The sequence below is a fragment of the Cheilinus undulatus genome, linkage group 2 (assembly GCF_018320785.1).
Source record: "Cheilinus undulatus linkage group 2, ASM1832078v1, whole genome shotgun sequence".
NCBI lineage: Eukaryota > Metazoa > Chordata > Actinopteri > Labriformes > Labridae > Cheilinus > Cheilinus undulatus.
The window spans coordinates 48,293,054-48,310,010 of record NC_054866.1 but is presented as its reverse complement, the minus strand read 5'-3'; the positions used below and the strand labels follow the sequence as shown (position 1 = coordinate 48,310,010).

General features: G+C 38.0%; 1 protein-coding gene across 1 annotated transcript; it reads left to right on the top strand.

The window, feature by feature from the left end:
* The first annotated feature begins 2,016 nt into the window (after window positions 1-2,016).
* On the top strand, window positions 2,017-16,451 carry LOC121521818 (transient receptor potential cation channel subfamily V member 1-like). Its single transcript, XM_041805994.1, has 15 exons — window positions 2,017-2,172; window positions 2,531-2,685; window positions 3,026-3,178; window positions 7,925-8,062; window positions 8,155-8,459; window positions 8,586-8,762; window positions 10,269-10,424; window positions 10,529-10,624; window positions 10,720-10,790; window positions 10,876-11,041; window positions 11,130-11,196; window positions 12,861-13,201; window positions 13,474-13,598; window positions 15,384-15,490; window positions 15,569-16,451. The coding sequence occupies exons 1-15, from the start codon at window positions 2,021-2,023 to the stop codon at window positions 15,646-15,648; spliced, it is 2,289 nt and encodes a 762-aa protein (XP_041661928.1). The 5' UTR covers window positions 2,017-2,020; the 3' UTR covers window positions 15,649-16,451.
* Window positions 16,452-16,957: the final 506 nt, after the last annotated feature.

Here is a 16,957-nt window from a genome sequence, read left to right as displayed (position 1 = left end):
GAGTCCAAAGACATGCTCGTTAGGTTAAACTTGTGATTCTAAATTCAGCTTAGATGTGAGTGTGGGCATGGCTGCTCAAAAAATAAAGAATAAGATGGGTTAAAACAAAAATACATCAAAACTGTCCCGACTTAGGGTTGCCAAGATACAAGAATTTTAATCAAACAATGTTTATACCTGTTTGGATTCCGTGGTCTCACACACCCAGTAATAAGTTATTTCTTGGTTTTAATTACCAAAAAGCAGGGGTGGAAAGTAAATAAGCTTAGCACAAAAAGAAAGGAAATTTGTGTTTGGTAGATTATATATTTGTTGTAACAATGCTTCTTGGCAATAAATCTTATACCATTGGAAAGCCTCTTTATCTCCCTTTTAATGCTGCCACATTTCTGAAGAACATGCATTTGTGCATCTCTGATGAGCTCAGTAATTTAAAGCGTAGTACTGTGATGGATTCCACCTTTGCAGTAAGACAGTTTTTGAAATTTCACCCCTGCTGGATATTCCACTCTTGATTGTAATTGATATTATTAGAAAGTGGAAGGGTTTAGGAACAACAGCCATGAAGGCGAAGACCTCGTAAAATCACAACTGCTTAGGCACCAGAAGTACATTACCTGCCTGACTGTATTGTGCCAACTGTGAAATTTGGTTGAGGAGGGATGATGGTATGGGGTTGTTTTTAGGATTTGGGCTAGGCTCCTTATCTCCAATGAAGGCCAATCTTAATGCTTCAGCATACCAAGACTTTTTAGACAACGCTTTGCTTCCAACTTTGTGGCAACAATATGAATGCAGAGCCCTGACTTCAACCCCATCAAGCACCTTTAGGATGAAGTGGAACAGAGATTGCAAGCCAGGTCTTCTCATCCAACATCAGTACCTGAGCTCATAAATTCTGTACAATTACTGGCTGTATTTTAATTCCTCCTTTGAGATAGAAAAGATACTGTATTGCACCGGTGGGCTCCATTGGTGCTGTAGGTGGGCCCCGAGACATCATTTATGGATAAAAAACGTGGAAATTAAAAAATAATCTGATTTTAAATGATCATGAAATACTTTATAACATGTTAATATTTTAAGTCTCAAAAGTAACAAAACACAGCCAGAAGTTTTACGTACTGTCACCTTCTTATCATCAGTTTTTTCAGATGTATACAAACGGTGTCACGGTTTAACTGGTGCTGGATTAACTGATGACACTCTATTAAACATTCTGCTATGCGCTTTCAGATTTTATGAAATTATCAGTGCCTTTGAAGACATTTATGCTACTTCAGAAGAGTTCTGGACCATAAAGTGTTTACAAAAATAAATATTAGAAAGTAAATTTAATGTGACTTTGCAGATGCCTCATTAAAACAAAATTAATGGCAGTGGCTCAATAATTGTACTTTGTGACACCCCAACCACCTCCAAGTAATGTATCTGAAAAAAGTGTTTGCATTGAAATTCCCTGTTTATGAAACAAAAATAGGATTAATATTAGATCATTATTTGAGTCTAATGTTATGGTTTTACAAGGTTTTTTTGATGGGTCCCAGAAAAACTTGAGGTCTAAAATTGGGCCACAGCATACTGAAATTTGGGTAAGGATACTCTACTAAGTTTACACAGGTGGTAAGCCTGTGAAGTTTTCAGAATTTACTATAAATAACTTAAACTAGAGTATGTTTAATATCCATCCTCAACTGTAAAAGAGTTAAACTGACAAACTCTGTGAGAACACATTCAATAAATTTAAAAACCTAATTAAAAAGACCTGAGAAAATATGATAACTTTGAACAGGTGTGTTCTCAAACATACCAGCTATTGTTTGTACAACCGGAAAATGCTGTTAGGTGAACAGGTTCACCCTGAGGGGAAAGGGAGGAGTCGTGACCAAGGTAACAACACCTTTCACACTCACAGTGCTGTCGCCGACCCTCGACACTCTACACCTGTCCGTCTATAGCTCATTGTGGGGGATTAGCTACATGTGGAAGCAAACACTGTTTTAACAGAGAAGAAGCTGCTATGTCAACTGAAAACATGGACGGTCATCAGCCACCAGACAGAGTGGACTCAAAGAGTGAAGATGAGGAAGAAGATGGTTTGGATTGGCTTCTTGGGAGAGACAGCCCAGAGATTGTTCACGCTCCTATGGATACCAACATCCTGATGTCCTGGTGAATAGTCCAAAGCGAAAGAATGTGATTGATGCTGTTTTTGAGGGGTTTTTATTTGATCTTTTTTTATTTAAAGTCCCAAAAGTCTCTGTGGTTTCAGGGCTGCTAAAATTATTTTGCATTTAAGCCTATATTTAATGATGAGGATCAAGTGACACAGTGTCTGGTAAACAATCTTCAACCTGCTTGAATCCCCTCTTTATTCTCATGCTGGTCTGGATCGTTTTCAAAGGGACTCATGTTACAAATGTTCTTGACACTGTATTGTAGGTGTTAAATATTAATGGCCACATGATATTGTTGAATGAAGCATAATTAAACATCTTGAACTGTAACATGTATGATTTCTATGTTTCAGTGACTGTGACAGCAACATTGATGGTATTTCCAGTAAAGTGTTCACCAGAGAGAGAGTCTTTGAAGCAGCATCACAGGGAGATGCAGCTGAACTTAATGGTCTGCTCGCCTATCTGAGAGACAACAACAAGAGGCTTACGAGTCCAGAATTCACAGGCAAGTAAAAAAGAAGTGCTTAATTTTCAACTCACACACTTGTTTGACTTTGTCAGTTTAAAATAGAACAGCCATGTTTGTGCTATGCCATTAATTTTGTTCATGCAGAGACTGTTTGCTTAAAGGAGAGTTTGTTTGGGAAAGTTGTCACTGAAGCATTAAAAGCAGAAGGGCTGAATCTGTGGTTGAGGCAAATAGACTTTGTAATGCCGCAGCTGTAATTTAAATAGCAGGCTTTTCTTCCCATGGGGCTGTTCTTGTACTTTAAGAACAACTGCTCGAACAATTATATGAACTTTTCAATAAAAAACACAACTTTTTCATTTCTCTAAACGTTCAGATGAGGCCAATGGGAAAACTGCACTCCTCAAGGCTTTGCTGAATCTTAAAGACGGTAAAAATGACACCATCGAGGTCCTCCTTGACGTAGCAGAGAAAACAGGAGATTTAGAAAACTTCATAAACGCATCATACAAAGATCCCTGCTACAAAGGTTGGTAAAACAGAAATCTCTTTATGTCATAAGTAATTCTGTGCCCGTCACTGAGGTGCTTTGTGGATGGATTATATCTGTTGTACAGTCAGTTCTGCTTCTATTTCAGTTTTTTATATTCACATTCACCATTGTGTAAGCCTTAGGTTTAATCTCATGTCTCTGACTTTAGTAATGTGATAATAGAGAACACAAACTGTTCAATGATAGGGAAATTCATGCACAGTAACGTCATTAAAAGGTAAAACAAGCCATGTTTACAATGCTGCTAAGCCGCACTTTTTATTTTACTTCCATAAAACTGAAGAGAAGAGGAAAAGAGTATGTTTGAAAAAAGCAGAAGAGTTTAGTTAAATCTCAGATATTTATTGAGCAAGCAATTGTTAAATCTAAGTTGCTCTTTTTTAATGTGAAAGGTATGATAGATTATCAAAATATCTTAAAGTGTAATCATTTAATGTGCTAGCCATGATAATAATTGGGGACCTTTTCTGATACTTATTTAATATTTAGGACCAAGTTAGTGATCACAGCTAGAGGTGAATTATTAGCTCTATAGGAACCACGTTCATTCTTAAAAATGCCAATTGAGTGAGTTTACATTATTTAAACAGCATCTAGTATAACTTTGGAAATGTTTACAGACTGAAAAGTTGCCAGTGATTTTATGTAGTTTGGTCAGAATTTGGATATTTGCTGGAAATTTCTGACAATTGAAAAAAGGAAAGTGACCAGCATTGCTTGTCTTCTACCTCTATCTGTGTTGCTTTGGTGTCAAAACAGGCGCTGACATTATTTCATTTATGCTAGTATCATACTGAATTTTAAAGTGCTGGTGTTTTTGCAACACTTAAAAACACTCAAAGACTATAAAAATAAATGCTTAATTTATCACCCAATATAAATATTTCACTCATTTGAACTTAAAATGTTTAAGTTCATACAACCATTTTATAAAGGTTGGAGAAATGTATAATTTTGAAGGTTGTTTCAATTAAGAAATAATAGATATAATAGTTTGCCGCTTATCCCGTTAGGGGTTGCAGATGGGTATATTGTAGGTAACTGCTAACCTTAAAATGTCAAATACTACTCACTGATGAAGGTTTTTTATATTACCATTTCACCTAAGGTAAACTAACTTGTCCAATCATTTGCAGCAATGACTGTTAGTCACCCACTGAAGCAGTAGGTGACGCTTCACCAATGTCAATGTGCCACTCAACATTCATTGACAGTCACAACAGTAACATTGCCCCCTATAGGCGGGATGTCAACTTACAGCAACCATCCCTCATGGTAAATTTTATTTAATTATTTTATTAAACCAGGAGAAAACCTCTTTGAGATTAAAAATCTCTATTTTTCAAGGGTGTCCTGGCCAAGACAGCAGCAGCAGACTGAGTACATAAGGGTTTAGTGCCCATAGGCATTCTGGGAAAAGTGCAGATTTGTCATAACTCAAATAATTTGAGTAATAACCAAGTGTTGGCTATGTCTTGACATCTATGGCTATAACCTTATAAAATAATTAAATAAAATAAATAAAAACAAGCAATATGTGTTTAAAAAATCCTTACAACAGAAACGAGTTTAACTTTCTGACACGAGCTTCACCACCAATAACGGTAAATTCCATACTTTCTGAAAAACGGGTGGGTAATTGCAGCACAGTAAATGGCCTTGGAAAAGTGTAAATTCTAACCAGGAAAGGACAAAATGGCGGTTTCTCCTTGCACATGCTCAGACAGGGCAGTATGTGGTCCTCATTTGAAGACAATTTTTTAATATTCCTTATACACAATTAAAATCAACTAGCCTGAACACATTTTTAAGATGACTTGTACATAATTAAAATCACTTTAGTTTAACACAATTTTTTACGTTATTATAACACATTTCAAACCAACTTATTTTAACACAGTTTTATTATGTTACTTTTGCACAATTAATATCAACTCATTTGAGATGGAGACAGCACATTTTGAAATTAGTCAAAAAAATATAAGGATTGAATTACACATTACACATGACATGTTTTGTACCGTCTTGCATCACACACAAAAAAATTCACATTTAAATCAGTGAAACAAATGTAGTCAGTTTTTTCAGTGCAGTTTTAACTGTATGAAATCAAAAAAATTAGGTTCGACCATTAACATAATTCAGAAAATTTAGATTTAATAAACAAATCAATAATTCCCAGCTTTTCTAAAACGAAAAATCACATCAATCCAACAACAGCATTGTTGTACTTTTTTCAGTGCACACTATTCAAGACCAAGACCATGAAAATCAGTTTTAAAAAAGCATGACAACTTTGAAAGATTAAAGAGCATTCTCTCTTTAATTTAAGTTTTCTTTTTAATAAATTTGACAGGTGAAAACAAGGTGTCTGCAACTCTTTCAAAGCACAACATGCAAAAATCTAAAATCTTGTTCATCTAACTTCTTGTAAAGAATACATCCTTTAATGCATTTAAAAGCCAACGACAGGTCTGGATTTATTTTAGATAACTGAAAATGAGGTGTTTTTTCTAGATTTGTTAGGTGAATGAGGCCTAAACTAAACGTTCAGAGGTGTTTCTTACTAGAAGTAAGATGGACTGATGTCCGAGTTTTGGAGGTGTAGACTGTTTGTTAATTTAGAAAGTGCTTGTCCTTATTATCTCATTAATTAAGTCGAAGAATAACATCAGTGCTGGTCTTGACTGGTCATGATGGAAAATCTAGAGCCTGGCCAGTCCGAGACCGAGACAAGACCGAGTAAAAATGCTCTCAATCAGACATAAGACCAAGACATTCAAAATGTGGTCTTAAGACCAGTCTCAAGACCAAGACTGTTCTGGAGTACTACAACACTACTGTTTAGCAGTGATTCCCAACCCTGTCTCTGTGTGCATCCCACCCCCCTATGTCATGTATCTATGAAAAACTTAGACCTCCCGGAGAGAAGAAAAGATGAAAGAGATGCCCTCTAGGATTTTTCATTGTTTTCAATGAAATATTTATCAATATGATAAATGCCTAACAAAATGGTAATACAAATCAAAAGACTTTTGCATAAACTGTTCATTCAGTTCTAGATTATGATTTAATTTGATATACACAACTAATTTTAATAACCTCAGAGCACACAAAACTTTACACCTCACCTGAGACCTTTGGTAACCCCCTGAAGAGGGGTGCTGGGAAGTAATGCTTTACAGAACAGAGCTATGTGATGCTTTCTAATTCATTCAAACCAGTGGTTCTCAACCGGCATATCAGGACCCAAAAGTGGGTCGTGGAGCTCTTTTCAGAGTGTGGCTGAAAACATATGTGGCAGTATCTCAGGAATGTATGGAAGCTGTAAGCAGTCATTCACCCAATATTTCACTGAGTTTTGCTGTGATAACAAGTCCACTTTGATTGTTTTCTTGCAATTTGTACATTTATCTCCCTTTCCTGGGATTATAAAGCTCTCTGGAAAATAACCAAAATTTGCACATTATAACAGGGATAGAGTAAGCTTTTCCTCTTCGATAAAGACGTGCCTTCATAAAGAATTCAGACCCCCAACCCTTTTTACAAGTGTGTTATGTTGCAGCCTGATGCTACAGCTGAAAAATATTTTTATTCCCATTCATCTACACACAACACCCCAAAGGGGGTGACAAAGGGACATTTTTGCAAATTTGTGAAAAAAGAAAAAAAAAAAAAAAGACTAAAATATCACATTGACATAAGCATTCAGGCACTTTGCAACACACTTGAAATTTAGCTCAGGTTCCTCCCATTTCTCTGGATCTTTGCTGAAAGTCTACCTGTCATAAATTTAACTTTTTGGACATGATTTGGAAAGGCACACACCTCTCTGTAGAAGGCCTTACAGCTGACACTAATATCAGAGCAAAAAACAAGCCATGAGGTCAAAGGAACTGCCTGCAGAGCTCAGAGACAGGATTGTTGACAGGCACAGATCTTGGGAAGGCTACAAAAAGGTTTGTAGCAAGTTTTGTTCTAAATACTGTCCGATCAGTTTAATTTACCACAGGTGGACTCTAATCAAGGTGTAAAACATCTCAGCAAAAACCGGAAGGAAAGGGAGGCATCTAAGCTAAATTAGAAGTGTTGTTGCAAAGGGTCTGAATACTTACGTAAATGTGATATTTTGGTTTCCCATTTTGATAAATTTGCAAACATATCTGATATTACTTTATTTTGTCATGATGGGGTGTTGAGTGAAGATAAATGAAAATATAAATAATCAAATCAACTGTCACATCAGGCTGCAACTTAGATACATTGTAAAAAACGAAGGAGATCTAACAACTTTCTGAATGCCTAAGGTTAAAACATTTGGCATTAAATATGTTTCAGTGAATAAAAGTTAAAAAATAAAAAAATGAGCCATGATTTCTTCTCTGGGAGATGGTTGTGGGTTCTGAGGCTAGACCAGTTGTGAATCACTGCTTTAAAGTGTAGACAACGATGAAAAGTTATTTTACACATTTTATCTGGTCCTATTTTCAGATTTAGAAAACCTTTCATACCATCAGCAATTAGACTGTATAATTCTTAAGTAAACAGATGAGACTCCCAGACAATTGAATTTCCCTTCGGGGATAAATAAAGTTCTTGTATTGTATTGTATTGTATTGTATTGTTTTGTATTTTCATGTCTTCACTCACAAAATAATTAGACTGTTAATGAAATTTTCTTTTTTGCTATTGAGGAAAATCAACCTTCTTGTTTCTACACAGGTCAGACAGCCCTGCATGTTGCTATTGAGAGACGAAGCTCTGACCTTGTGAAACTGCTGGTTGAGAAAGGGGCAGATGTCCAGGCTAAAGCTAACGGGAACTTCTTCCAGCGAAATAAAGGAATGGGCTTTTATTTTGGTGGGTCATGTCATCCTAAAACAAACAAAAAGCTTCTTCTTTGGCTTTTTATTTCTCTTTATTTGCATATTACTTTTGCATGGTTCCAATAGGTGAGCTTCCTTTGTCTCTGGCTGCCTGCACCAACCAGCCTGAAGTCGTCTCCTTCCTCATGGAAAATAATTACAGAAGAGCTGACCCGACTGACAAAGACTCACAAGGAAACACTGTGTTGCACACTCTGGTGGTCATTGCAGAAGATACGACAGAAAACATAGATATGATCTCAGCGATTTATGACCACATCCTTATCCAGCACAACAAACTGGAGAAAAAGAAAGCAGTCCAGCTGGAGGTGATTGAAAATAATAAAGGCCTGACTCCTCTGAAGTTAGCGGCAAAGCTGGGCAAGATTGGGGTGTGTCAATTTTACATGATTTACTCTTTTTGTACATTTTTAAGACACTTTGGTCAAGAATCAAGTGTGAATCGTACTTTGTTTTGTCACACAAGATCCTCTCTTTTCTGTTCTCCTCATGAACAGCTGTTTAAACACATGCTACACCGGGAATTCACTGATCAGGAGATGAAGCTGCTGTCCAGGAAGTTAACAGAATGGGTCTATGGACCAGTTCACTCATCACTATATGACATGACTTCCATTGAAACTGACGAACACAACTCTGTGTTGGAGATAGTCGTCTTTGGGAGTGATGTTCCGGTATGAAATGTTTATTTTGACTTTATTTCAACTTATAATGACCTTTATATGAAGGCTTGAACCACTGACAATGAATTTCCAGTAGATTTTGACAAGATACTTACTGTTATAAGACAAACTGGTGGTGCAAGTGAGGCCTTATAAAAAATGACACGAATGGGCACATTTACAAGCTTCACCTAAAGTGCAACATGGTTAAGGATTAAGTGAATTGATACTTTGATTAATGGACAGCTACAGTGCCTATAAAAAGTATTCACCCACTTGGATGTCTTATCATTTAATTGATTCTGTAAATCTCTCATGGTCAAATAATTTGGCTTTTTTGGCCAATTGTTGCTAGCAGTCTCTCAATTAGTGAAATGGAGATCACCTGAGTGCAGCAAATGTGTCTGAAGTGATTGTAGTATAAATACATCTGTGTCTGGTTAATCATTATTTCTGGCAACTGAAGACAAAAGAACACCCAAAGCAATTCAGAGAAAAGGTGACAGAAAAATATAAGTCAGGGGATAACCACAAAAACATTACAAGGCACTTTACAATTAAATTCATCATCAATTAATGGAAGGAATGTGGCATGTTTGTAGCCTGCCTATACAAGGTCGTCCTTATAAACTGAGTGGCCGTGCAAGAAAGAGACAAGTGAGGGAGGCCACCAAGACACCTGTGACTACTCTGAAGGAGTTACAAGCTTCAGCAGCTGAAGAAAAAAACTCAACTCTCATATCAAATTGCAACTAGAGTTCACCAAAAGACATGTGGGAGACTCCATGGTCAAGTGAAAGAAAGTTCTTTGGTCTGATGAGTGCTTGTTGGTCATCTCACAAGACCCCACTGCACATCACCATGCTGTGGAGATGCTTCTCGGCAGCTGGCCCTGGAAGGCTTGAATAGGTAGAGGATAAAATGAATGTGGCAAAATACAGGAAAATCCTGGAGGAAATCCTAATAAGTCAGCAAGCAAACTACGACTTGGGTTTATTTTCCAGCAAGATAATGAGCTGAAGCATACAGCTAAAGCTACACAGAAATGGTTTATAGACAACAAGATGAATGTTCTGGATTGGCTGAGTCAAAGCCCAGACCTCAATCCGAGAGAGAATTTGGGGCCTGGACTTGAAAAGGGTGTTCATCGATCCTCGTATAAGCTAACAGAGCTTGGGCAATTTTGCAAAGGAGAATGGGGTAAAATTAGAGTTTCCAGATGTGAAAGCCTGATTGAGACCTATCCACACAGACTCAGTGCTCAGTGAATATTTATGCCATCACTTTTTATACCTAACATGTTTTTATTTAATTGATATTACTTTGTAGAAATCTGTTTTCACTTGACTAATTTTATCGGTTGAAAATTTAGAGACATTTTGGTCGATATTTGTCCTTAAAGAGGAGGGACCTGAGGCTCGACCACTGGAGAACCATTAGTTTAAAGTACTGTATTGACAGTGTAAGTGTAGAAATATTGTGTTTTAAAGTGTGAATTTCCTCTTCAAACATTCTCAGAATCGACCTGAGATGCTGCAGATTGAGCCTCTACGTAGTCTTCTCCAGGAAAAGTGGGACAGGTTTGCCTCCAAGATATTCTTGATCAATTTCTTGGTTTATCTGTTATACGTGTTCATCTTCACTGCTGTGGCCTTCTACAGAAAGAAAGGAGAGGTAACACAAAAAACACACCACCATCTTTTAGGTCAAAAAAGAACAAATAAATGTGAGCAGTTTTCCTCAGCCTAAGTAAACATTTAAAACCTTTCGACCTGCAGCCACCGTTTCCCATTGAAAATGTCACAGTTGACTCCGTCCGGTGTGCTGGTGAGGTCATCACTATCCTTGGTGGCTTGTACTTTTTCTTTAAATCGGTGAGGAATTGTATCTGTTACAGCTGTTCAAACAAAAAATATCTAAACTGGTTTGAAACTTTTTCCATAATTTTGTGTGATTTCTTAATCCACAGATACGAAATTTCATAAGGAGCCGCCCAAGGTTCAAGGCTCTGTACATGGACGGATTCAGTAATATACTATTGTAGGTATCACCTCTTTGCATACATAAACTTCTGGAAAGAATGCCTTTATGCCTTTTTACCTCTGCACTTTGTTTTCCTGATTAGCTTCCTGCAGGCTGCACTCCTCCTGATCAGTGCAGTTCTGTACTTCAGTGGTCAGAGAGAGTATGTTGGGATCCTTGTACTCTCACTGGCTTTTGCCTGGATCAATGTTCTTCACTTCTTAAGAGGCTCCAGACAAATGGGAATGTACAGCGTCATGATGCAAAGAGTAAGAATGATGATTTAGTAAGCTTTGGTCTTAAGATGGTTTGCCCTGGGAGATTGGTTGCCTCATCAAAGTCTGTTTCTCTTTTTAGATGATCCTGGTGGACCTTTTCCACTTCTTATGTGTCTACAGCGTCTTGCTCCTCGGATTTTCTGCTGGTAAGACATTTCTGCACTGGTTGCACCAGTTGTGTTCAAATTCAAACGTAGCCTAATTTCAATGTATGACTCATTAGGAGGATATAAGGGAAAACTTTCTGGTGCCCCACAAATTTTTGCCAAAGTGCTCGCAATTTTTTTTTTATGGAAAGCCAAGTTTAATTTCACTCCAGGCCTAATTACTGCCAGACCTGTTGAATTCAGATATCCCTTAAATAGAGCCTGTCTGACAAAGTGAAGTTTGCTAAAAGATGTCAAAAAGCAACAAATCACACCATGGTTTAAAGGGTCACAAAGCCATTTCTGAGGATTTAGGACTCCAGCAAACCACGGTGAGAGCCATTATCCACAAATGGGGAAATTTGGAACAGTGGTTAACCTTCCCAGGAGTGGCCAACCTACTCAAATTACTCCAAGAGTGCATCAAGGACTCGTCCAGGAGGTCACAAAAGAACCCAGAACGTCTAAAGACCTGCCGGACTCACTTGACTCAGATACTGGGCAAAAATGGCATCCATGGGAGAGTTCCAAGGCCAAAACCACTGCTGACAAAAAAAAAAAAACAAAAGAGCAGGAAGGTTGTCTCACATTTGACTAAAACATTGTAATGATTCCCAAGTCTTTTGGGAAAATATTCTGTGGACTGATGACATCTAAGGAGAACTTTTTGAAAGGTATGCGTCCTGTTTTTTCTGGAGTAAAACCAACAACATTTCATCAAAAGAACATCATGCCAACAGCCAAACATGGTGGTGGTAGTGTATGATCTGGGTCTGCTTTGCTGCTTGCTCCAGGACCTGAACAACTTGTCTTAATTGATTGAACCATGAATTCTACTCTCAACCAGAAAATCCTGAAGGAGAATGTCCAGCCATTAATCCATGGGCTCAAACTTGAGCACAATTGGGTCATGCAGCAGGACAATGATCCAAAACACACCAGCAGAACTGCTTCTGAATGCTTGAAAAATAATGGTTTTGGGTGCAGTTGTGATACTGTGGCATGGCCTCCACTGTGGCTGAATTTAAAAATTCAGCAAGAAGAGTGGGAAAAAATTCCTTCTCAGCTATGTGAAAGATTCAGTTATCACAAACACTTCATTCCAGTTGTTGCTGCCAAGGGTGGGACAACAAGTTATAAGGTTTAGGGGACAATTACTTTTTCACATAAGGACAGTTAGATTTGGATGGCTTTTTTTCCTTGATAAATTTAATAATCAAAACTGCATTGTTTATTCTCTCAGGTTATATTTGTCTAATAACAAGATTTGTTTAATAAGCTGAAAATTTTAAATTTAATAAATATGTAAAAATATAACAGGAAGGGGGCAGGTACTTTTCCACAACACTGTGCCATGACCTGCACAAAGTCAGGATGCCAGAGAAAAAAGGAGAGAAAACTGAGGCGATTTTCTTGGAAACATTTGAACCCAACAACTTGTTAACATACTATTAGCTCCAAAAGGATCCAGATGTTAGCTGGGAGACTTGCACCAATGCTACTGATCCAAAATACATGTGTTGTATGAATTTTTCACACCTGGGTAGGGCCCATTTACAGGGCTTTTCTGGAGCTCAGGTATTTCTGTGGACAGGCCTGCTGTTAGAACTTATCTGCAGATTTTATTCTGGGAAAACTTCTGACTTTGTTCTTCTTATCCACAGCTATTGTTGCCCTCTATGAGGAAACTCCCCGAGCTAATAAAAAAGTGACCAACAGCACCCTGGCACTAGGAAAACTAGGAAAGACCCCTGTCAAGCCAGTTCGATGCAAGAAACCCTGTTACAACAACATCCGCTTCACTATCCTGGAAATGTTCAAGTTTACTATCGGTATGGGTGATCTGGGGTTCACCGACCGTGTCCAATACAAGGAAGTTTTCTACATCCTGCTCATCCTCTACATAGTTCTCACCTACATCCTGCTGCTCAACATGCTCATAGCCTTGATGGGCAGCACGGTAGAGAGCACCTCCAAAGAAAGTGAAAACATCTGGAACCTGCAGGTGGGGAGCTGTCCAAGTCTGTGACCTGTATTTAAGTACATAAAAACATTTCCTCAGGGTTCATGGTTATATTGTACCGATGTATTCAAGTCTATACTGGATAATAATGATAGTTAATGTTCCTTGCTGAAGTTGTTTTTTAAGCATAATGTTGGTAAACCTTAGCTCTCATCAGTTATGATTAAATATCATTGCTGATGGTGTTGAGCAAACATAAAACATCCCTACTTGCCTTTGAGAATATCGTCTGATGTTGTGTTCTTCATCTTCAGAGGGCTGTAACCATTTTGGAAATCGAGGGAACTCTTCCAAGGTGTCTGAGGAATAAGTTGTACTCTAGCGTGTCAAATGTGGTGTGTTTAAAATGCCAGGATGATGGCAATAGAAGATTCTTCAGGTAAACATCATTATTTATTACTAGGGCTGTCAAAAGATTACAATTTTTAACCGCAATTAATCTCAGGATGTCTGTAGTAGAAATCCTTGCATTTTAAAACTACTATTGTACATTTGAAATTCTTCTTGTGTCATTTTGGATTTTTCTACCATCTTAAACTAAGAATAATTGATTTCCCCTATGAATACATACCTGCTTTAATAGGGAGATTGAGGACTGTGACATAAACTTAACCACAGTGAAAAAGAACTAGTTATGGATCTCAGAGAAAGTAAGGGGACAGTAAAAAGTAAATGTTTAAAAATTTAAGGTGCAAAAGACTTTTGACCTAGCCACTGAGCTGTCTGGGAATTTTTAGAGTGAAATTAGACATTAAGTAGCAGTGGTATTCTACACTGCTGTGGCTGCAGGGAGAGGCCTATGTGTATTAATCAAAGTGTGATGAAAGAAGAAAATAAATCATACGGTTAATCACCATTTAAAAGAATAAACAGTGCACTTATTGTGGATCATAGTTAAATGGAATTAATTCTATTAAAGGGGACATATTATGCAAAAATCCCTTTTTCAGCCTTTTTTAAACATCAATATGTACCCCTAGTTTGTCTACAATCCCCTCAAGTACCAGACCCCACACACACACACACACACTTTTAAATGTGTGCTAAAACAAGCCGTTCTTGGATTTTTCCCCTCATGATGTCATGTGGGGAGTTAGCAGTGCCCCCAGATTCACTTTACCCTCCCAACTTGGAAGAAGGTTCTGCCACATCCATTAAGCCACATCCATTTTACTGAGAGGGGCAGAGTCAGACAGCTAAGTAACATTTAAAGTCACAGACACAGAAACAGCTTGTTCCAAGCAGGGCTGAAACAAAGGAGTTTTTAGATATGCAAAAATTCAATACCAGAGTGTTTTTTCAGCAACAAACTTCACAGGCATGTTTTGGGGACCTCTGAGACCAATATAAACTTCTCTTAAAAGGATAAGATATGTGACCTTTAATCTTTGCAGATCAATCAACAGACCATCAACATATTTACAAGCTTGCTGAATGCTCAGTGCTTAATCCAAGGGCATTAATATTGAGTTGGATCTCCTCTGAGTCCTTTGGTGTATTTTCACCAAGTGGTCCTGCTCAGTTAGGTTTTTACAGTAGGCAGGGACCTCCTTGCTGTTGCCTCACAGCAAGAAGGTCCCTGGTTCGCTTCCCGGTCAGGGTCTTTCTGTGCAAAGTTTGCAGGTTCTCTCCAGGTACTCCAGCTTCTTCCCACCACCAAAGACATGCTCGTTAGGTTAATTGGTGACTCTAACTTGGTCGTAGGTGTGAATGTGAGCATGTCTGGTTGAGGTGGTGGAGATGTTCAATGAGAAGCCATCTCTACTCTGGTTAAATCAAAGAAGAGTTTCTTGGGTTTGGTGAGCTCAGACACTAAGCCTTTACTGGAATGTTCAGTGGGTGTTAGGTCATCTTACCATACAGGGAAAGTCCAGCTCCTTCAAACCTAACCAGATCTTCTTTTGTGCCTTGCTTCTGTCAAAGGGGTACAGTCATGCTGCAGCAACATAAAATGTCCTAAACTGCCCCCATGAAGTTGGAAGAATTAAAAATTATCTTCTAAAAATTTGGCAAGCCTGAATGTTTTTTACTAAGGGATCTGTCTCCTTTCCTGTGTGTCAACCCGCCCTCCATTTGCAGTCTTATTGAAGTAAACACTAGAAAAGCCCAAAACCAGTCTTTAAAAGAATAATAATCATAACTTAAGGAGTCTTTTTTATTCTAGGGTGGAGGAGAAGAATTGGAAACAATGGGCATCAGATCTTGGTGTAATCCGGGAGGAAGACCCTGGTGATCTCATCATGAGGCCACAGCTTATCAATGAGACTCTGAGTACGACGATAACATCTCACATACACATGACTTTTGCTTGTTTCTTACAACTGAATGTCAATCTATTTCATCTTCCAGGGAGTCGATGGAAATTAAATCCTCTGTTGGAGAGGATTCGTGCCAGACGTCACCCACCACAGCATACCAGCATTCCCTGATTTCATCAACATTCAACGTTATCCACTTCATAATTCAGATTCTATGTGGGGATTTGTGAAAGGACACCAAGGGCAATTTTTATATTCATTAGGGTTGGAGATCGAACCGCAGTTCAGAAGAGACATTTGTTCATTTTTCAGAACCTAAAAATCAGTAATAGTTTAGCTTATCGATACTCCTACCAAGTATGGGGGTTCTGTGATGTATTTGTTTTTATCAAATCACTGGTGCAAAAATAGTCGTCAGTTCTGGCCGAGGGGGCCATGACCTCAAAGCATGTCAGCATTTTACATCACCTTGAACCAAGTTTGGGTGCCTTTCCCACTGACTTAAAAAACAACACAAATTCTTGCTGCGCTGGAAGTAGCATGAACTCATAACACTGGCTTTAGCTGCTGCAGGACAGTTATCATCCTCATTTGCTCAGACTTGCTGTGAAAGTGCTCTGGAATTTTGTGGTGAGTCCCGTCCATTAAAAGTGTTAAATAAGAGTTAATTAGCTCACTAAACAAGCTGATGTTTATATTATGATACAATCAAGGTCAACTCGGTAACATTATTATGCAGGAACTGTAAATAGACAGTCATGATTTGTACAAATGCAACAAACATTAAGTGAAAGAAAATTGGGGGCCTGGTGGTTAAGTTGCACCTTTTGTAAACAGAGCGGTCTGGGTTCAGGTCCAGCCTGTAGCTCTTTCACAAAACAGGGCTGTGGTAGTAAAAAGGGTGAAAAATTGTCCAAAAGGGGTTAAAAGTGGCAAAAATTCTGAAAAATGGCATCAATGTGTTAAAGCAGCAGAAAGGGGCAAAAATGGCCACATAACCCACTCTTAGCTGGGTTAAAAGTGGCAAAATTGCATGGCCAAATAGTGAAAAGGGGTTAAAAAGGGAAAAAATGGTTAAGATAGGCAGAAATGGGTGAAAAGGGGCAAAATTGGGTTAAAGAGACCAAAATTTTGAAAAAATGGTCAGAGACAGTAGTGAGAAGTGGTTACAGATTGGCAAAACTGGGTTTAAAGTGGCAAAATTGGTTAAAAAGGGCAGGAAAAAAATAGTCAAAATAGGTAAAAATTGGCAGAACAGGTTGCATAAAAAAATTAGTTAAAAGATGCCAAAATGCGAGGTTAAAGAAATTAAAAGGGTTTTAAAGTGAAAAAGAAGTTAAAAGTGGCAAAAAATGGGTGACAAATGGCCAAAAATTAGCTAAAAAAATAGGCAAAATGGGCAGTAACAATGGGGAAAATTGTTAATACAGTGGCAAAACTGGGTTAAAAGTGGCAAAAGAATTATTTAAAAGCAGCAAAA